General features: G+C 45.0%; 1 protein-coding gene and 1 long non-coding RNA gene across 6 annotated transcripts in view; both read left to right on the top strand.

Annotated features, from left to right (window-relative positions):
* Positions 1 to 292: 292 nt before the first annotated feature.
* LOC118964744 lies at positions 293 to 1,262 on the top strand. The gene is made up of 2 exons (XR_005051937.1): positions 293 to 400; positions 542 to 1,262. It is a non-coding gene; the product is annotated as an uncharacterized LOC118964744 (long non-coding RNA).
* A 13,219-nt stretch (positions 1,263 to 14,481) lies between these two features.
* The window catches only part of pam (peptidylglycine alpha-amidating monooxygenase), a 156,090-nt gene continuing 151,747 nt past the window's right edge, over positions 14,482 to 18,824 (top strand). For 2 of the 5 annotated variants that reach the window (XM_036976721.1, XM_036976719.1), the window contains exon 1: positions 14,505 to 14,620. Coding sequence is in view for 1 of the 5 variants with exons in the window: in XM_036976720.1 (XP_036832615.1) it covers positions 14,611 to 14,620 (10 nt within the window). In the remaining 4 variants the exon portion in view is untranslated. Of the gene's footprint in view, positions 14,621 to 18,824 lie in introns of all 5 variants that reach the window. The other 3 variants (XM_036976722.1, XM_036976718.1, XM_036976720.1) reach the window with 2 other exon arrangements.

The following is an 18,824-nucleotide window of genomic DNA, read 5'->3' as shown; positions in this document are numbered from 1 at the left end:
ATCAAGGGAAAGGGTGGCTACTTTGAAGAATCTCAAATCTAAAATATATTTTGATTTGTTTGACACTTTTTTGGTTACAACATGATTCCATATGTGTTATTTCATAGTTTTGATGTCTTCACTATTATTCTACAATGTAGAAAATAGTAAAAATAAAGAAAAACCCTTGAATGAGTAGGTGTTCTAAAACATTTGACCGGTAGTATATGTTAAGCATTTGGTTGACATTTGAGAAAGCAAGAAATGGTAGTTATGCTGAGCTTATAAAAATGTACCTCTCCAATTGACTTTAGGACCATTGTCTGTCCGAGGCCCTCAGGAGGTATCCCATCCACCAGAACCAGTGAGTTCGGATCAGTCTGATTCGCTGTGCTCTGAGTCAGAGGGGGACCAGCTTGAGGTAGGCTATACCTTCTAAAAGTGTTGAGAAGTACATATCTCCCATTTATAACACTGCACTAATCAATCAAATTCTCTCCCAGTAAAGTGTAACATCTCTTTCCCCTACCCTATTCCATTTAACTCTGATCCTGTTCTCCAGGACCTGTTAACTCTGATCCTGTTCTCCAGGACCTAGGGGTTCTGCCCAACACCCAGATGTGGATCCACCTGATGTCCTTCATTTCCAACTACCCTCCAACTTTTCATTACATCATCTACAGCTACTGTTATTGTCATGTTGTCATTATCTGCTAAGAAAGTTTTCTTGCTCTATCATACTGGGCACATAATATGTGAGATACACAAATTAACTAAAAATACTAGCACTGCAAAGAGAGCAGCAGTGCCTGGAATTTGCAGTCTCGCTCTTCAAGTCCCCCTTCCAGAGACTTGCTTCCTGTTGAGAACAAGTGACAGGCAGAACCTCCCACCCACACAGCAACCACCTCCTCTATATTCCACACACCAGAATTCTATGATTGCCATATGAGTATACAACAAAAATCTGTGAAATTAAATTAATGACACAACTGTACCAAAAACTATCAAAATGTATAGATTCAAATCTTAAATATTGCTAGTTGGGTTTTCACAGCTGTTTCACAAGGTGTTCATTGTAAGTTGTAACATATCTTTTGATGTTTTTTATTTGTTCCACATTATTCATTGTTGTATCCTAGGACCTACAATAGATACATATATATTCAACCATAAGGGTAATAATGAGCTATGTGAGTGTCACTTTCGTTGGAATGAATATCGGACCAAGGCTGTTGAGGTATGTTGAGTTCCACATAATTTAATAAAAAAGTGAAACTTTAGCACACCCGCCTCCCCCCCAAAGGTGTGGACTCCGGCCGCAAAACCTGAAACCAAAAGGGAGAGTTAGGGGGGTGTCTAGTGTCAGTGGCGGCTCTGGTGCGGGGCGAAGTACCCGTTCATCCCTTGGATCCGCCAGCATCGGGGGCGGCTCAGGTGCAGGACGAAGTACCCGTTCATCCCTTGGATCCGCGAGCATCGGGGGCGGCTCTGGTGCGGGACGAAGAACCCGCTCATCCCACAGATCCAGCCATGGAGCTAGACTGGATTCCGTGCTTGGACTGGGCATCGGCGTAGGGGAAGGCTCCTGCCATGGAGCGGGACCTGACGCCGTGCCTGGACTGGGCACCTGCGCAGAGGAAGACTCCGGCCTTGGAGTGGGACTGGACGCCATGCCTGGACTGGACATCGGCGCAGAGGAAAGCTCCTGCCATGGAGCTGGAGGTTCCGGACCGTTTACCGTCGCAGTAGGTTCCGGACCGTTTACCGTCGCAGTAGGTTCCGGGCCGTTGACCATCTCAGGAGGTTCCGGACAGTTGACCGTCTCAGGAGGTTCTGGACCATGAACCGTCTCAGGAGGTTCCGGACCGTTGACCATCTCAGAAGGTTCCGGACCGTGGACCGTCTCGGGAGGTTCCGGACCATGGACCGTCTGAGGAGGTTCCGGACTGGGAACTGTTGCCGGAAGCTCTGGACTGGGAACTGTCGCCGGAAGCTCTGAACTGGGAACTGTCGTCGGAAGCTCTGGACTGGGGATCGTCGCAGGAAGCCTGGTGCGTGGGGCTGGCACTGGTGATACAGGACTGGTGACACGCACCTCAGGGCGAGCGCGAGGAGCAGACACAGGACGCATCTGACTGGGGAGGCGCACTGGAGGCCTGATGAGTGGGGCCGGTACAGGTGGAACTGGACTAGTTACACGCACTTCAGGGCGAGTGCGGTGAGGAGGCACAGGACGCACTGGACTGGGGAGGCACACTGGAGGCCTGATGTGTGGGGCCAGTACAGGTGGCACAGGACTGGTGACACGCACTTCAGGGCGAGTGCAGGGAGAAGGAACAGGACGTACTGGACTGGGGACACTCACTTCAGGCAAAGTGCGAGGAGCAGGCACAGGATGTACTGGGCTGTGAAGGCGCACTGGAGACCTGGTGCGTATAGCCAGCATCAATTTTTATTTATTTTTATTTTACCTTTATTTAACCAGGCAAGTCAGTTAAGAACAAATTCTTATTTTCAATGACGGCCTGGGAACAGTGGGTTAACTGCCTGTTCAGGGGCAGAACGACAGATTTGTACCTTGTCAGCTCGGGGGTTTGAACTCGCAACCTTCCGGTTACTAGTCCAACGCTCTAACCACTAGGCTACCCTGCCGCCCCAATGGTACCGGAACTTTAACACTCTTAGCACAGCAAGTGCGGGGAGCTGTCACAGGACCACCGCGCTGTGGAGGCGCACTGGAGAAACGGTGCGTAGAACTGGCACACATTGTACCGGAACGATGACACTCTACTCAAAGGGAGTGCAGAGAGCTGGCACAGGTGGCATTGGACGGTTAACACGCTCCTCAGGGCGACTGTCTTGCCTCTCCAGCCAAATCAACAGCTCTCTCTCATCACTCTCCTCAACTTTCGCCAACCACTCCTCGCTCAATCTATCCCAATATTCCTCCTCGGTCTCTGACTCACCCCTCAGCGTCACCGACCACCCCGCGTGCCTCCCCAACATTTTTTTAGGGCTGTCTTTTGGGCTTGTGTCGTGGCCGCGAACCCTGGCGTCATCGCTGTCCTTCCCTCACTTGTGTCTGCTTCCACGGAAGGCTTTCGTCTCCATCCATAATTTCCTCCCAAGTCCAGGATGTCTTCTCCTCCTTTATCTCCTCCCAAGCCCAGGATACCTTCTCTTCCTGGGCATGCTGCTTGGTCCTGTTGTGATGGGATATTCTGTCATGTTTGTTGGAATGAAAAAAAATTGCTACTTAAGTATGATCCCCAATTAGAAAAAAACTACCTAGAACCCCACATAGAAAATTTTAACTAGACTAACCCCCCAGTCACGCCCTGACCTACTCCATCATAGAAAATAAATGGTCAGGAAGTGACAGTGAGATAGAACAAAATGAATCAAAATAGATGATTACTGAAATTCTACTATTTCAGTGTAGATAAGGGGAGGGCAGGATAAAATAGAAAAACATAACAGCCAGACAAGCCAGTGTATGAATCAAATGGATTTGGATATGAATGGAGTGGAAATTCGCTGACTTTTGGATCTGTAAGGTAAACAACTTTAACGTGTCAAGTAGTTTTCGTTGCCATTTCCGAAAAACGTAGCAGTGTTTAAGACATGGATAACGTTAACAAGGTACCCAAAAGTACTGTAGTTTGAAGTAATGTTTCATTTTATTTGCTAAACAAAACTAGTTGCGCCTAACAGTGAAATTGTCACGGAAATCAGCCTTGTTTGCATAGCGATGATGAAAATAACTTCATTTAGGCTGTAATGATCTCCAAAATTCTAATCATTAGGTCATCCCACCATTGATATAGCAACAGACGCTAATGGTTTATCGAATTTCATTGTGATGCAGAGCAGGACACTTTTAGGCCAGGGGACATGATTTGGCATGACAGGCCCAATTCAATAGTTATTAGTTTGGACTGTGCTGATATTTATTTGACCACTGAGGTCCCACCATTCAGTGGTGTTGCCTGGGTCAATTGTATTTTGATTGATAGCCGAGGTTACAAAATATGTTTATCACCAGGCCGAAACTATGAGTCTGAACACTAATAATGCATGCTCGAGGCAGCCAGCAGCAACAGGCTGTGCCATTGGTTGGTCACCCCTTAATTTGCATAATTGGCCATGTGCATGTAATTGTGATGGACGCTGTAGGAGAGAGGAATAACGTCGTGGGAGAGACAAAAACTGAGTAAAAAAACACCATAAATATGTTTAGCACTACAAATGAGCAAGCTGCAGAGAGTGGCACACACAGCGAATATGAACCAGATATTTGAGGCCATAATCCTCCTCCTTCAGCACTTTATGGACCCCATTGTTAATCATGTCATAACGGAGGCATTGTCAGTCTCTATCCCCAGAAGTTTCTCTTTTTTAAGACAACACTTCTCGAGGAAAGCCACAACAGCACGGGCTATAGATTTGGCATCTCCTCCCTCCAACTCAACAAGCCCCAGAAATGTTGATACAATTATCTGCTTGGTGTCACTAAAGTACCTTATCACAACCCCCAGGTACTTAGAAACACTTACATCGGTGGACTCATCGAGGAGGAGGCTGAAACGCTGGTCACCCACATCTGTGACCAACTTTTTCAGAAAGTATGGTGCTAGAACACCATGAATCATTTCTGTACACTTTGTCCTGTGCATTTTGAAGTGGGTAGCAGCAGTGTGGAGAAAGCAGTTTACATGCTTCTCCAATGTGATCACATGCCAGCATAGAACAGTGTTCAGCGATAGCTAATGCCATGGTGGTCTCAGCCTTTTTTGCAGAGTCAATTGTTTTAACCATAAATGGCAGCTTATTTTGGGTGGAACTGTTATAAGGTTATTTTTGAGTTGTCATGTGTTTTTTTTGCTGCTAGTCGATTTTTTGAAAATGGGTCGCTAGAGGGGTCTGAATACTTGCTAAATATAGTGACAAAGTCGCTAAGTTGGCAACACCAAACGTAGCACTATGGTGTGGTTGCTAACCTCATCCTGATTGTCATGTACTGTCATGTTGTGTCTTGTCTCTGTCCTTTCCCTTCACCCTGTCTCCCTCTGCTGGTCGTTGTTAGGTTACCTTTTCTCCCCATCTTTCCCCCAGCTGTGCCTTGTCTCCTCCTAACCACCTCGTTACCCCTTTTCCCACCTGTTCCCTTTTTCCCTCTGATTAGGTCCCTATATCTCTCTCTGTTTCTGCTCCTGTCCTTGTCGGATTCTTGTTTGTTGTGTTTCATGCCTGAGCCAGACTATCGTCATGTTTGCTGTAACCTTGTCCTGTCGGAATCTGCCGGTCTATCTGAGCCTACCTATGTTTGGTTATTAAAGAAGCTCTGTTTAAGTTAGTTCGCTTTTGGGTCCTCATTAACTCACCGTAACAGAAGAATCCGACCAAGAATGGACCCAGCGACTTCGGATCCTCTCCACTCAGCCGTCGGGATCCAGGGAGCGATGCTAGGCAGACACGAGCAGGAATTGTCTGCTGCTCGACATGCCGTTGAGACCCTGGCCACCCAAGTCTCCAACCTCACAGAACAGGTTCACCATCTCCGCCTCGATCCACCGGCCACTTCCAGGGCTTTCGAATCTCCGGAGCCCAGAATCAATAACCCGCCGTGTTACTCTGGGGAGCCCACTGAATGCCGCTCGTTCCTCACCCAGTGTGATATTGTGTTTTCTCTCCAGCCCTACACTTTCTCCAGGAGCACTGCTCGTGTCGCCTACGTCATATCTCTCCTTACTGGACGGGCTCGTGAGTGGGGCACGGCAATCTGGGAGGCAAGGGCTGAGTGTACTAACCAGTATCAGGACTTTAAGGAGGAGATGATACGGGTTTTTGATCGATCTGTTTTTGGGGAGGAGGCTTCCAGGGCCCTGGCTTCCCTATGTCAAGGCAATCGATCCATAACAGACTACTCTATTGAGTTTCGCACTCTTGCTGCCTCCAGTGGCTGGAACGAGCCGGCTTTGCTCGCTCGTTTTCTGGAGGGTCTCCGCGCAGAGGTAAAGGATGAGATTCTCTCCCGGGAGGTTCCTTCCAGCGTGGATTCCTTGATTGAACTCGCTATTCGCATTGAGCGACGGGTTGATCTTCGTCACCGAGCTCGTGGAAAGGAGCTCGCGTTCTCCGTTGCCCCCCTCTCCGCATCACTACCATCTTCCTCTGCCGGCTCGGGTGCTGAGCCCATGCAGCTGGGAGGTATCCGCATCTCGACTAAGGAGAGGGAACGGAGAATCACCAACCGCCTCTGTCTCTATTGCGGTTCCGCTGGTCATTTTGTCACTTCATGTCCAGTAAAAGGCCAGAGCTCATCAGTAAGCGGAGGGCTACTGGTGAGCGCTACTACTCCTGTCTCTCCTTCAAGATCCTGCACTACCTTGTCGGTCCATCTACGCTGGACCGGTTCGTCAGCTTCCTGCAGTGCCTTAATAGACTCTGGGGCGGAGGGCTGTTTTATGGACGAGACCTGGGCTCGGGAACATGACATTCCTCTCAGACAGTTAAAGGAGCCCACGGCCTTGTTCGCCCTGGATGGTAGTCCTCTCCCCAGGATTCAGCGTGAGACGCTACCTTTAACCCTCACTGTCTCTGGTAATCATAGTGAAACCATTTCTTTTTTGATTTTTCGTTCACCTTTTACACCTGTTGTTTTGGGCCATCCCTGGCTAGTTTGTCATAATCCTTCCATTAATTGGTCTAGTAATTCTATCCTCTCCTGGAACGTCTCTTGTCATGTGAAATGTTTAATGTCTGCTATCCCTCCTGTTTCCTCTGTCTCTTCTTCACAGGAGGAGCCTGGTGATTTGACAGGGGTGCCGGAGGAATATCACGATCTGCGCACGGTGTTCAGTCGGTCCAGGGCCACCTCTCTTCCTCCACACCGGTCGTATGATTGTAGTATTGATCTCCTTCCGGGAACCACCCCCCCCCGGGGTAGACTATACTCTCTGTCGGCTCCCGAACGTAAGGCTCTCGAAGATTATTTGTCTGTAGCTCTTGACGCCGGTACCATAGTCCCCTCCTCCTCTCCCGCCGGAGCGGGGTTTTTTTTTGTCAAGAAGAAGGACGGGTCTCTGCGCCCCTGCATAGATTATCGAGGGCTGAATGACATAACAGTGAAGAATCGTTATCCGCTTCCTCTTATGTCTTCAGCCTTCGAGATCCTGCAGGGAGCCAGGTTTTTCACTAAGTTGGACCTTCGTAACGCTTACCATCTCGTGCGCATCAGGGAGGGGGACGAGTGGAAGACGGCATTTAACACTCCGTTAGGGCACTTTGAATACCGGGTTCTTCCTTTCGGCCTCGCTAACGCTCCAGCTGTCTTTCAGGCATTAGTCAATGATGTCCTGAGAGACATGCTGAACATCTTTGTTTTCGTTTACCTTGACGACATCCTGATTTTTTCACCGTCACTCCAGATTCATGTTCAGCACGTTCGACGTGTCCTCCAGCGCCTTTTAGAGAATTGTCTTTTTGTGAAGGCTGAGAAGTGCTCCTTTCATGCCTCCTCCGTCACATTTCTCGGTTCTGTTATTTCCGCTGAAGGCATTAAGATGGATCCCGCTAAGGTCCAAGCTGTCATTGATTGGCCCGCCCCTAAGTCACGCGTCGAGCTGCAGCGCTTTCTCGGCTTCGCGAACTTCTATCGTCGTTTCATCCGTAATTTCGGTCAGGTGGCAGCTCCTCTCACAGCCCTTACTTCTGTCAAGACGTGCTTTAAGTGGTCCGTTTCCGCCCAGGGAGCTTTTGATCTCCTCAAGAATCGTTTTACATCCGCTCCTATCCTTGTTACACCTGACGTCTCTAGACAGTTCGTTGTCGAGGTTGACGCGTCAGAGGTGGGCGTGGGAGCCATTCTTTCTCAGCGCTCCCTCTCTGACGACAAGGTCCACCCATGCGCGTATTTTTCTCATCGCCTGTCGCCGTCGGAACGTAACTATGATGTGGGAAACCGCGAACTGCTCGCCATCCGGTTAGCCCTAGGCGAATGGCGACAGTGGTTGGAGGGGGCGACCGTTCCTTTTGTCGTTTGGACTGACCATAGGAACCTTGAGTACATCCGTTCTGCCAAACGACTTAATGCGCGTCAGGCGCGTTGGGCGCTGTTTTTCGCTCGTTTCGAGTTCGTGATTTCTTATCGTCCGGGCTCTAAGAACACCAAGCCTGATGCTTTATCTCGTCTCTTCAGTTCTTCAGTAGCCTCCACTGACCCCGAGGGGATTCTCCCTGAGGGGCGTGTTGTCGGGTTGACTGTCTGGGGAATTGAGAGGCAGGTAAAGCAAGCGCTCACTCACACTCCGTCGCCGCGCGCTTGTCCTAGGAACCTTCTTTTCGTTCCCGTTCCTACTCGTCTGGCCGTTCTTCAGTGGGCTCACTCTGCCAAGTTAGCCGGCCACCCTGGCGTTCGGGGTACGCTTGCTTCCATTCGCCAGCGTTTTTGGTGGCCCACCCGGGAGCATGACACGCGTCGTTTTGTGGCTGCTTGTTCGGTCTGCGCGCAGACTAAGTCCGGTAACTCCCCTCCTGCCGGCCGTCTCAGGCCGCTTCCCATTCCCTCTCGACCGTGGTCTCACATCGCCTTAGATTTTGTCACCGGACTGCCTTCGTCAGCGGGGAAGACTGTTATTCTTACGGTTGTCGATAGGTTCTCTAAGGCGGCTCATTTCATTCCCCTTGCTAAGCTTCCTTCTGCTAAAGAGACGGCACAAATCATCATCGAGAATGTTTTCAGAATTCATGGCCTTCCGTCAGACGTCGTTTCGGACAGAGGTCCGCAATTCACGTCTCAATTTTGGAGGGAGTTTTGCCGTTTGATTGGGGCTTCCGTCAGTCTCTCTTCCGGCTTTCACCCCCAGTCTAACGGTCAAGCAGAACGGGCCAATCAGACTATTGGTCGCATCTTACGCAGTCTTTCTTTTCGCAACCCTGCGTCTTGGTCAGAACAGCTCCCCTGGGCAGAGTACGCCCACAACTCGCTTCCTTCGTCTGCGACCGGGCTATCTCCTTTTCAGAGTAGCCTCGGGTACCAGCCTCCGCTGTTCTCATCTCAGTTCGCCGAGTCCAGCGTCCCCTCCGCTCAGGCTTTTGTCCAACGTTGCGAGCGCACCTGGAAGAGGGTCAGGTCTGCACTTTGCCGTTATAGGACGCAGACTGTGAGGGCTGCTAATAAGCGTAGAACTAAGAGTCCTAGATATGGTCGCGGTCAGAGAGTTTGGCTCTCCACTCAGAACCTTCCCCTTAAGACGGCTTCTCGCAAGTTGACCCCGCGGTTCATTGGTCCGTTCCGTATTTCTCGGGTCATTAATCCTGTCGCAGTTCGACTTCTTCTTCCGCGATACCTTCGTCGCGTCCACCCGGTCTTCCATGTCTCCTGCATCAAGCCCGTCCTTCGCGCCCCCGCTCGTCTTCCCCCCCCCCCCCCCCCATCCTTGTCGAGGGCGCACCCATCTACAGGGTCCGTAGAATTTTGGACATGCGTCCTCGGGGCCGTGGTCACCAGTACCTCGTAGATTGGGAGGGGTACGGTCCTGAGGAGAGGAGTTGGGTTCCCTCTCGGGACGTGCTGGACCGTGCGCTGATCGAGGATTTCCTCCGTTGCCGCCAGGTTTCCTCCTCGAGTGCGCCAGGAGGCGCTCGGTGAGTGGGGGGGTACTGTCATGTACTGTCATGTTGTGTCTTGTCTCTGTCCTTTCCCTTCACCCTGTCTCCCTCTGCTGGTCGTTGTTAGGTTACCTTTTCTCCCCATCTTTCCCCCAGCTGTGCCTTGTCTCCTCCTAACCACCTCGTTACCCCTTTTCCCACCTGTTCCCTTTTTCCCTCTGATTAGGTCCCTATATCTCTCTCTGTTTCTGCTCCTGTCCTTGTCGGATTCTTGTTTGTTGTGTTTCATGCCTGAGCCAGACTATCGTCATGTTTGCTGTAACCTTGTCCTGTCGGAATCTGCCGGTCTATCTGAGCCTACCTATGTTTGGTTATTAAAGAAGCTCTGTTTAAGTTAGTTCGCTTTTGGGTCCTCATTAACTCACCGTAACACTGATGCTGTTCTGAGAGTAAAAGCTTTCATGTAAGCAGATGGATTGAGATTTACCCCCAAAAACGTTTAAACCTTTTAATAAGATACCTTCGCTTTTAATAGTAAACAGAGATAGTCCATAATTGTCAGATTTGTTCAACTCTATTCTAAAGAGTATTTTATTTGATAAAAGCCTATTCGATGCAGTGTTCCATTTCGTCAATCAAGGCCTTAAAGGCCTTTACTTTAAAATGTGAACTTCAAAGGATTCGTATTATCCAGTTATGAAAAGGCAAACAGAAGTAATTTGTATTCAATTGTAAGAAAAGAAGGACACTGACCCAACACACCTCCAGGCTGTGTAAGGGCTATTTGAACAAGAAAGAGAGTGATGGAGTGCTGCATCAGATGACCTGGCCTCCACAATCACCTGACCTCAACCCAACTGAGATAGTTTGGGATGAGTTGGACCGCAGAGTGAAGGAAAAGCAGCCAACAAGTGCTCAGCGTATGTGGCAACTCCTTCAAGACTGTTGGAAAGCATTCCAGGTGAAGCTGGTTTTAAAATGTTTTATTTTTTAACATTTATTTAACTAGGCAAGTCAGTTAAGAATGAATGCTTATTTATAATGACGCCCTACTTGTAAATCGCCCGAGGCCAAACCCTCCCTTAACCTGGACGACGCTGGGCCAATTGTGCGCCGCCCTATGGGACTCCCGATAACGGTCGGTTGTGATACAGCCCGGGATCGAACCCTGGGTCTGTAGTGACACCTCTAGCTAGACTGCTGTGCCACTAGGTAGCCCAATAGTGTGCAAAGCTATCATCAAGAGTGGCTACTTTGAAGAATCTCAAATATAAAATATATTTTGATTTGTTGAACAATGTTTTGGTTACTACATGATTCCATATGTGTTCTTTCATAGTTTTGATGTCTTCACTATTATTCTACAATGTAGAAAATAGTACAAATATTGAAAAACCATTGAATGAGTATGTGTATCCAAACTTGACTGATACTGTAAGTATATTAATATAGCTGTAAACATATATAAGTGTATAATAGATGAATGCAAGTTGTTTCAAGATGGTCATTCTCTTTGCTATCACATTACTGTGTGCGTGTGTGGGGGGGGTTTGTGTATGTCTGTGTGTGAGTGTATGTGCGTGTGTGTGCGTGTGTGTGTGTGTGTGTGTGTGTGTGTGTGCGTGTGTGTGTGTGTGTGTGTGTGTGTGTGTGTGTGTGTGTGTGTGTGTGTGTGTGTGTGTGTGTGTGTGTGTGTGTGTGTGTGAGAATGTTATGATCAATCCACCACAAGATGGCACTCCTCTCTTGTTTCAGTATCAGACAAGCACATGTTACTGGGTTGTCAGGGAGATTTGATGAAGTACTATAAAATAATATTGCGCTGTCGTATTTGCTCATGTTTACGCTATTTCCGTCTATTTACGCAATTCTTTACAACGGCGTAATTTGTGAACAACAGTCGGCTGAAGGTTGGGATGTGAGTTGGCAGCAGTGTCTGTAGCGCAAAAGAAGGGCGATGTCTTTGCTCCCAGCATGGCAAGGGTTGACTAGATTGTGTTAATAATTTACTTAGATGATGGGTGAGTGGGGAGAAATATGAAGCTAGAGTTTATTTTTCCACTTCCTATGTCCAAAAAGATCTTGTCTCCCCCAGAGACAGATATACTTATGATTCATCTCCAATATTTATTTTCTCCAATATCATATTGTGTCACACTGTGTACGGGAAACTCAATCATTTCCAAGAATATGAAGTATTTATGATTTGCTTTATCTCCTCTTTTGTCTCCCTCCCTCTATCTATGTGTTGCACCTGTGTGTGTGTGTGTGTGTGTGTGTGTGTGTGTGTGTGTGTGTGTGTGTGTGTGTGTGTGTGTGTGTGCATTAGCGCTGTGGTATATCACAACTGGCAAAGTCTCAATTCTCTCTCACTCACATGATTTCCCTGTAGCAGGAAGCATTATTGCTGGGAGGTTTGGTAGCATCCTGCCCAATTGAGTCTCATTAAGATGTGATTGCCTTGTCTTCTCTGTTTTGATAAAGTGATATCCAGTGTGTCGTCATAGGACCAGCTGCATAGCACAGGGTGGAGAAACATCCAAATCACAAGGAATAGGCTTCATCCCAAATGGAGCTCTGGGCTTTGGTCAAAAGTAGTGCTCTATATAGGGAATAGGGTGCCATTTGGGATGCAGAGAGAATTTTGACAGATGTAAACTGCATCTCCATAGCCATTTGGATATGATAGCAGTTTTATGCATTTGTGTCAAGCTATAGGAACAACGATTGGTAGATTTAAGATAACTTGGCCCTCTAAAATCTCATAAATTGTGTTGTTTTTCTAAATAGTTGTTTTTGTTGTTGCTTTAAAGTGCTTTGAAATTATGTATCTTTATGTAATGTATAGAGCTATAAAAGTAGAATAAATTATTAGAGAACTGCCCCAGTCAGAACCAGTGGAGTGGTAGTTCAATAACTCCATGGTATACAGTTGTCTACTAGGGGATCTTGGTTCATTTGACTAGGGATCAAAATGTTCAGGGCACTGATAGTAATCATTATCCATCAGGGGTTGTATGTTTCAGGTGTCTCAGAAGTGCTGACCTAGGATCAGTTTTGCCTTTACACATAATGAATACTGGTAAGATTACATGGACAAGGGGAACCTGATCCTAAATCAGCACTCCAACTCTGAGACGCTTTGTGAATACAGCCCTATAACTACTCATAATGGTGTTGATGTTGAGGCCATCTCTTGTTTACCTGCACGAATGCACGCATACATCAATTGCATAAAAGTTTCATACAGTACCCTATAAAGTGTCATACAAAAGTCATTGCTGGGTGAGCATTGCACACAGTTTAGGGAACTTGTGTTCCTGCCACTGAAGCCCAATAAGCTTTTTATTTTTGGCAATTAGGGCTCCATATTCTGTAAAACTAGTTTGTGACGATGTCTTGTAGCCAAAATGGTATACAAATAAAATATAGGCTACAGGTAATTGATCCATGATCTGTTTATGATGTCACAGAGACAGCCATCGCTTAAACTCTACAGGTTCTCGTAACATCACATTACAACAACGGTCTTGCAGTAAACAAGACTCACAACGGAACTCTCCAGAGTGTGGTTATTGTTTTTTCTGTATGATCTCATTGCTTCTTCCGTAATTTCCAGACAATTGTATTAATTTTTTTCTTCATTGTTCTGTTGACGGTCATCAAGATCAAGCCTCCAGATCTCGAGGCTGTCCAGGACACCTTATGGGTGTCCAAACAATGGGCCAGCACCCCATCCCTGCAGGGGGGGCTTCTTTACTGACCTGGGCAATTTTGTCCTTGAGCTTTCAAAGACTACAGCCAAGACCACTACTAATCCACCAGAGAACAAGAGCGGGCCAGGAAACATATCACTCCAGCCCTGTTGTCGTAAATCATGATCAGAATTTCGTACAAAAAAATTGTAAGGAATGCAGCTGGCTGTCGAAACTTTTGTAAATTCATTAATACATGCATTGCATCGGAGCGATAAAGTATGTGACTTTTTTCTTTCTGACGTAAAAGTATATTCTGGTTATGGATAAATAATAATACAAAAATGACATACTGATAAAGTCTCAATTTTCGCCTCACTGTATTTGTTGGTTGTTAACCCAAGTAGTTAAAAAAAAAAAAATCTTAAGTAGAGCATCATTAGTTTTAAAGTATTGAATGTCCAATAAAGTTTCATACAAAACCTACCCCAAGTTTCATACAATATCCCATGAGATTTCACTTCTACTTGCAAATGGAAAGCACACAGGTGAATAAGGTCCAACTGATGGCCTGTCACCCTGCAGACCTTTGTCTGCACAGTCTCTTTAGTCCTCTGTTTATCCCCTCTACTGTCACTCAGTGCATGCTGTTTCTATTGTTAAGACAAAGTCTCCCTGAGCACAACTCTCCCAGACAATCCTGACAACAGGATTTTCATAGAAAATCCACCGGGATATGCTTCAAAACACACAAGGCTTTTGAAGAGTGGGTGAAAGTGTGGTTTATGTAAAATATGAGAGACCTGTTACTGAAAGAAGCAGAACTTGAAATCCATAACTTGAAATACACTGTACTGATAGGGATCCATTTTTAAATCATTTTGAAAATTCTGCTGTCATAATTGTGGAGTAGACTTAGGGTTCAAATCATGATTAAAAATGTATATACTGTTCGATCACACACAGAAGAAGCAACAGTTAGTTAGTTACCAGTGTCTTTGGTTTAATGATAGACTAGGCCTACTAATCAATTTTGGGAGAACAAAAAACAACAACAGATATCTGTGGGAAGAAAATGGACAAGTTGATTATGAAAATAAATTGCAGTAAAACGTTACAAGGGTTATATTGTGAGGCACAGCTGTGATTTTATCATTTTGCAGATGTGCGTCCTATCGCACTCCTCTACAATTCCATTCCCAACTCGATGTACTTCACATCGATCTATTTACAACGATTGCTTTGGTCTACTGCATACTGCTGGCGTGGTCGTGGAAATACGTGACAGACTGAACGTTGTTTAGCGGGGGACTAGAATGTGATGTTTACAGGTAAAATATCATTTAAAATATTGTTTACAATGTCATGACAGATTAATATTTAACTATGGAATGTGTGTCAGATGTGGAAAAAAACACGTCTTTGATAGATACAAAAGTAGATACAAAAGTTGAGTTTCGACATGTTCTCACTCACGTCGTCAAAGATTGTCAGAAAAAGTTTACACGTTATAATTAGCTAGTTAGCTAGATACCTGGCTAATGTTAGCTAGCTAAAGTTACTTGTCTTGAAGGTACAGCTAGCTGTAGTCAACCATCATTAAGGTAACATTTTAAAATGTAAAGTAAATATTCTAGGCATCTGTCTATCTAGCGAACTACATACACTCCTTGTGTTTTGGCATGTTGTTAAGTAATTTGGCTAGCACAAACTAGTAAAGTAGCTAGCAGCCGGTTATTAGTTAACGTTAGCTAGATTGACTAAGTTCAATAAGCAATGGCTTCTCTATCTATTTAGCTTGTATATTGGCTTTTCCTTGGGTTAGTGTTTCAGACTAGCAGGGTGACATCTGTTGCTGGTGGTTGGGCATTGATGAGGTCCGTCAGTGAGTGAGTGAGCGAGTTATCTTCTTGCTTGCACATTTTGAATAAAAAAATACCAGAATGTCTCTAGAAGGTCTGCGTTGAAGACACTCACACAAGGATGCGAGAGTATATTATTGTACTATAAAGTGCTTAGGTAACAATATGTACGAACCCATGTTTTATTTGTCAGACTCTGAACACCTTTTTTTTTACGCTGCTGCTACTCTCTGTTATTATCTATGCATAGTCACTTTAATAACTACCTACATGTACACTGCCGTTCAAAAGTTTGGGGTCACTTAGAAATGTCCTTGTTTAAAAAAAAAAACTATTTTTTTTGTCCTTTAAAATAACACCAAATTGATCAGAAATACAGTGTGGACATTGTTAATGTTGTGAAAGACTATTGTAGCTGGAAACTGCTGACTTTTTAAAATGGAATATCTACAGAGGCCCGTTATCAGCAACCATCACTCCTGTGTTCCAATGGCACGTTGTTAGCTAATCCAAGTTTAGCATTTTAAAAGGCTACTTGACATTGAGAAAACAATTTTGCAATTATGTTAGCACAGCTGAAAACTGTTGTCCTGATTAAAGAAGCAATAAAACTGGCCTTTAGACTAGTTGAGTATCTGGATCATCAGCATTTGTGGGTTTGATTACAGGCTCAAAATGGCCATAAACAAAGATCATTCTTCTGAAACTCATCAGTCTATTCTTGTTCTGAGAAATGAAGGCTATTCCATGCAAGAAATTGCCAAAAAACTGAAGATCTCGTACAACACCGTGTACTACTCCCTTCATAGAACAACGCAAACTGGCTCTGACCAGAATAGAAAGATGAGTGGGAGGCCCCGGTGCACAACTGAGCAAGAGAAACAGATGGCCTTAACTGGCATCTTTATTAAATAGTACCCGCAAAACACCAGTCTCAACGTCAACAGTGAAGAGGCGACTCCGGGATGCTGGCCTTCTATTTGTTTTTGTTTTTTTACTAGGCAAGTCAGTTAAAAACAAATTCTTATTTACAAGGACAGCCTAGGAACAGTGGGTTAACTGCTTTGTTCATGGTCAGATCGACAGATTTTTACCTTGTCAGCTCGGCGATTCAATCTAGCAACCTTTCGGTTACTAGTCCCAACACTCTAACCACTAGGCTACCTGCCGCCCTCTAGGCAGAGTTGCAAAGCAAAAGCCGTATCTCAGACTGGCCAATAAATATAAAAGATTAAGATGGGCAAAAGAACACACACACTGGACAGAGGAAGATTGGAAAAAAGTGTTATGGACAGACAAATCTAAGTTTGAGGTGTTCGGATCACAAAGAAGAACATTTGTGAGACGCAGAAACAAATGTAAAGATGCTGGAGGAGTGCTTGACGCCATCTATCAAGAATGGTGGAGGCATTGTGATGGTCTGGGGATGCTTTGGTGGTGGTAAAGTGAGATATTTGTACAGGGTATAAAGGGATCTTGAAGAAGGAAGGCTATCACTCCATTTTTCAACGCCATGCCATACCCTGTGGACGTCGCTTAATTGGAGCCAATTTCCTCCTACAACAGGACAATGACCCAAAGCACAGCTCCAAACTATGCAAGAACTATTTAGGGAAGAAGCAGTCAGCTGGTATTCTGTCTATAATGGAGTGACCAGCACAGTAACCAGATCTCAACCCTATTGAGCTGTTGTGGGAGCAGCTTGACCGTATGGTACGTAAGAAGTGCCCATCAAGCCAATCCAATTTGTGGGTGGTGCTTCAGGAAGCATGGTGTGAAATCTCTTCAGATTACCTCAACAAATTGAAATAAAATGCTAAAGGTCTACAAGGCTATAATTTCTGCAAATGGAGGATTCTTTGGCAAAAGCAAAGTTTGAAGGACACAATTATTGTTTCAATTAAAAATCATTAATTATAACCTTGTCAAAATCTTGACTATTTCCTATTCATTTTTTCAACTCATTTCATGTATGTTTTCATGGGAAACAAGGACATTTCTAAGTGACCCCAAACTTTTGAACTCTAGTGTACATATTACCTCAATTCTTTCGACAAACAGATGCTTCAGCTTTATAGCCCTTGTAACTTGCCTTGGTTACCTCTTCTGTGTTTTTACTGAGCTTTTGGAACTTAAAGGGGCATTTTGTAGTTGCTATGTCCATTTTTGGATTTCTAAATTAATGATATGTACCCGTTTGATTCATGAAGAATATAATTTCCAAGTGCCTCTGTGAGTTTAGTTCAACTGTCATACCCCATCAGAACCCAAAATATAAGCTTGTTTTACTCCAGTGTTTGTAAACAAAGAAAATGTTATCAAACAGCCTCAAAACATGGTTAAAACTATAATGTTGAGACCACGTATGGCCAAGGCTTGCATCCATAGCTCTGTCTACACATTTGAGCGTGATTCAATTTCTCCAGCCCCATCCCTCAGCTTTTTACCCAAACAGGGTTGGGGAGGCTGCTTTATTGTTTCTACTGCTTGTTGTCGCTTTAAGACAAAAAGAGCAGGGGCATGAACATTAGGCTATGGACTGAACATTAGGCTATGGACTGAACATTAGGCTATGGACTGAACATTAGGCTATGGACTGAACATTTAGTCTATGGACTGAACATTAGGCTATGGACTGAACATTTAGTCTATGGACTGAACATTAGGCTATGGACTGAACATTAGGCTATGGACTGAACATTAGGCTATGGACTGAACATTTAGTCTATGGACTGAACATTAGGCTATGGACTGAACATTAGGCTATGGACTGAACATTAGGCTATGGACTGAACATTAGGCTATGGAGTGAACATTAGGCTATGGAGTGAACATTAGGCTATGGAGTGAACATTAGGCTATGGACTGAACATTAGGCTATGGACTGAACATTAGGCTATGGACTGAACATTAGTCTATGGACTGAACATTCGGCTATGGACTGAACATTAGGCTATGGACTGAACATTAGGCAATGGACTGAACATTAGGCTATGGACTGAACATTAGGCTATGGACTGAACATTAGGCTATGGACTGAACATTAGGCTATGGACTGAACATTAGGCTATGGACTGAACATTAGGCTATGGACTGAACATTAGGCTATGGACTGAACATTAGGCTATGGACTGAACATTAGGCTATGGACTGAACATTAGGCTATGGACTGAACATTAGGCTATGGACTGAACATTAGGCTATGGACTGAACATTAGGCTATGGACTGAAATAAAATGCAAATATAATGCAATTAGGTTTCTACTAATAAAATGTGTCAAAAAACAACTTGCTACCAATATACAAAGTTACTACACAGGTATAAGAACTTATGTATAAAGATTTATCCAATTTTCTGTAGAGGTTGATATGTCCTGTTTTTAATGTGTGTGGCTTGGATAATTGTTTATATAATTGACAAATAACAACAAAGTTTCTCCTTAGAATAATATTTTTCTTGCTAATCAAATGAAGGATGGAATTTGTGTCTTTGAATGGTTGCTATACAGCTCAGCTTATTTGAAATCTAAATATCTATATCTGTGGTAGAATAATATACAGTGTCGCTAGACCATCTGCGTGATTGATTGTTTTGGACATTTGAGTGAAATATACTACTTGTTATGTTGTCTTTAATGGGAACCATGGCTTCTACTGGCTTACCTAGTTAAAT

The sequence above is a fragment of the Oncorhynchus mykiss genome, chromosome 5, assembly GCF_013265735.2.
Source record: "Oncorhynchus mykiss isolate Arlee chromosome 5, USDA_OmykA_1.1, whole genome shotgun sequence".
Lineage (NCBI taxonomy): Eukaryota > Metazoa > Chordata > Actinopteri > Salmoniformes > Salmonidae > Oncorhynchus > Oncorhynchus mykiss.
This window is presented reverse-complemented; position numbering and strand designations above follow the sequence as displayed.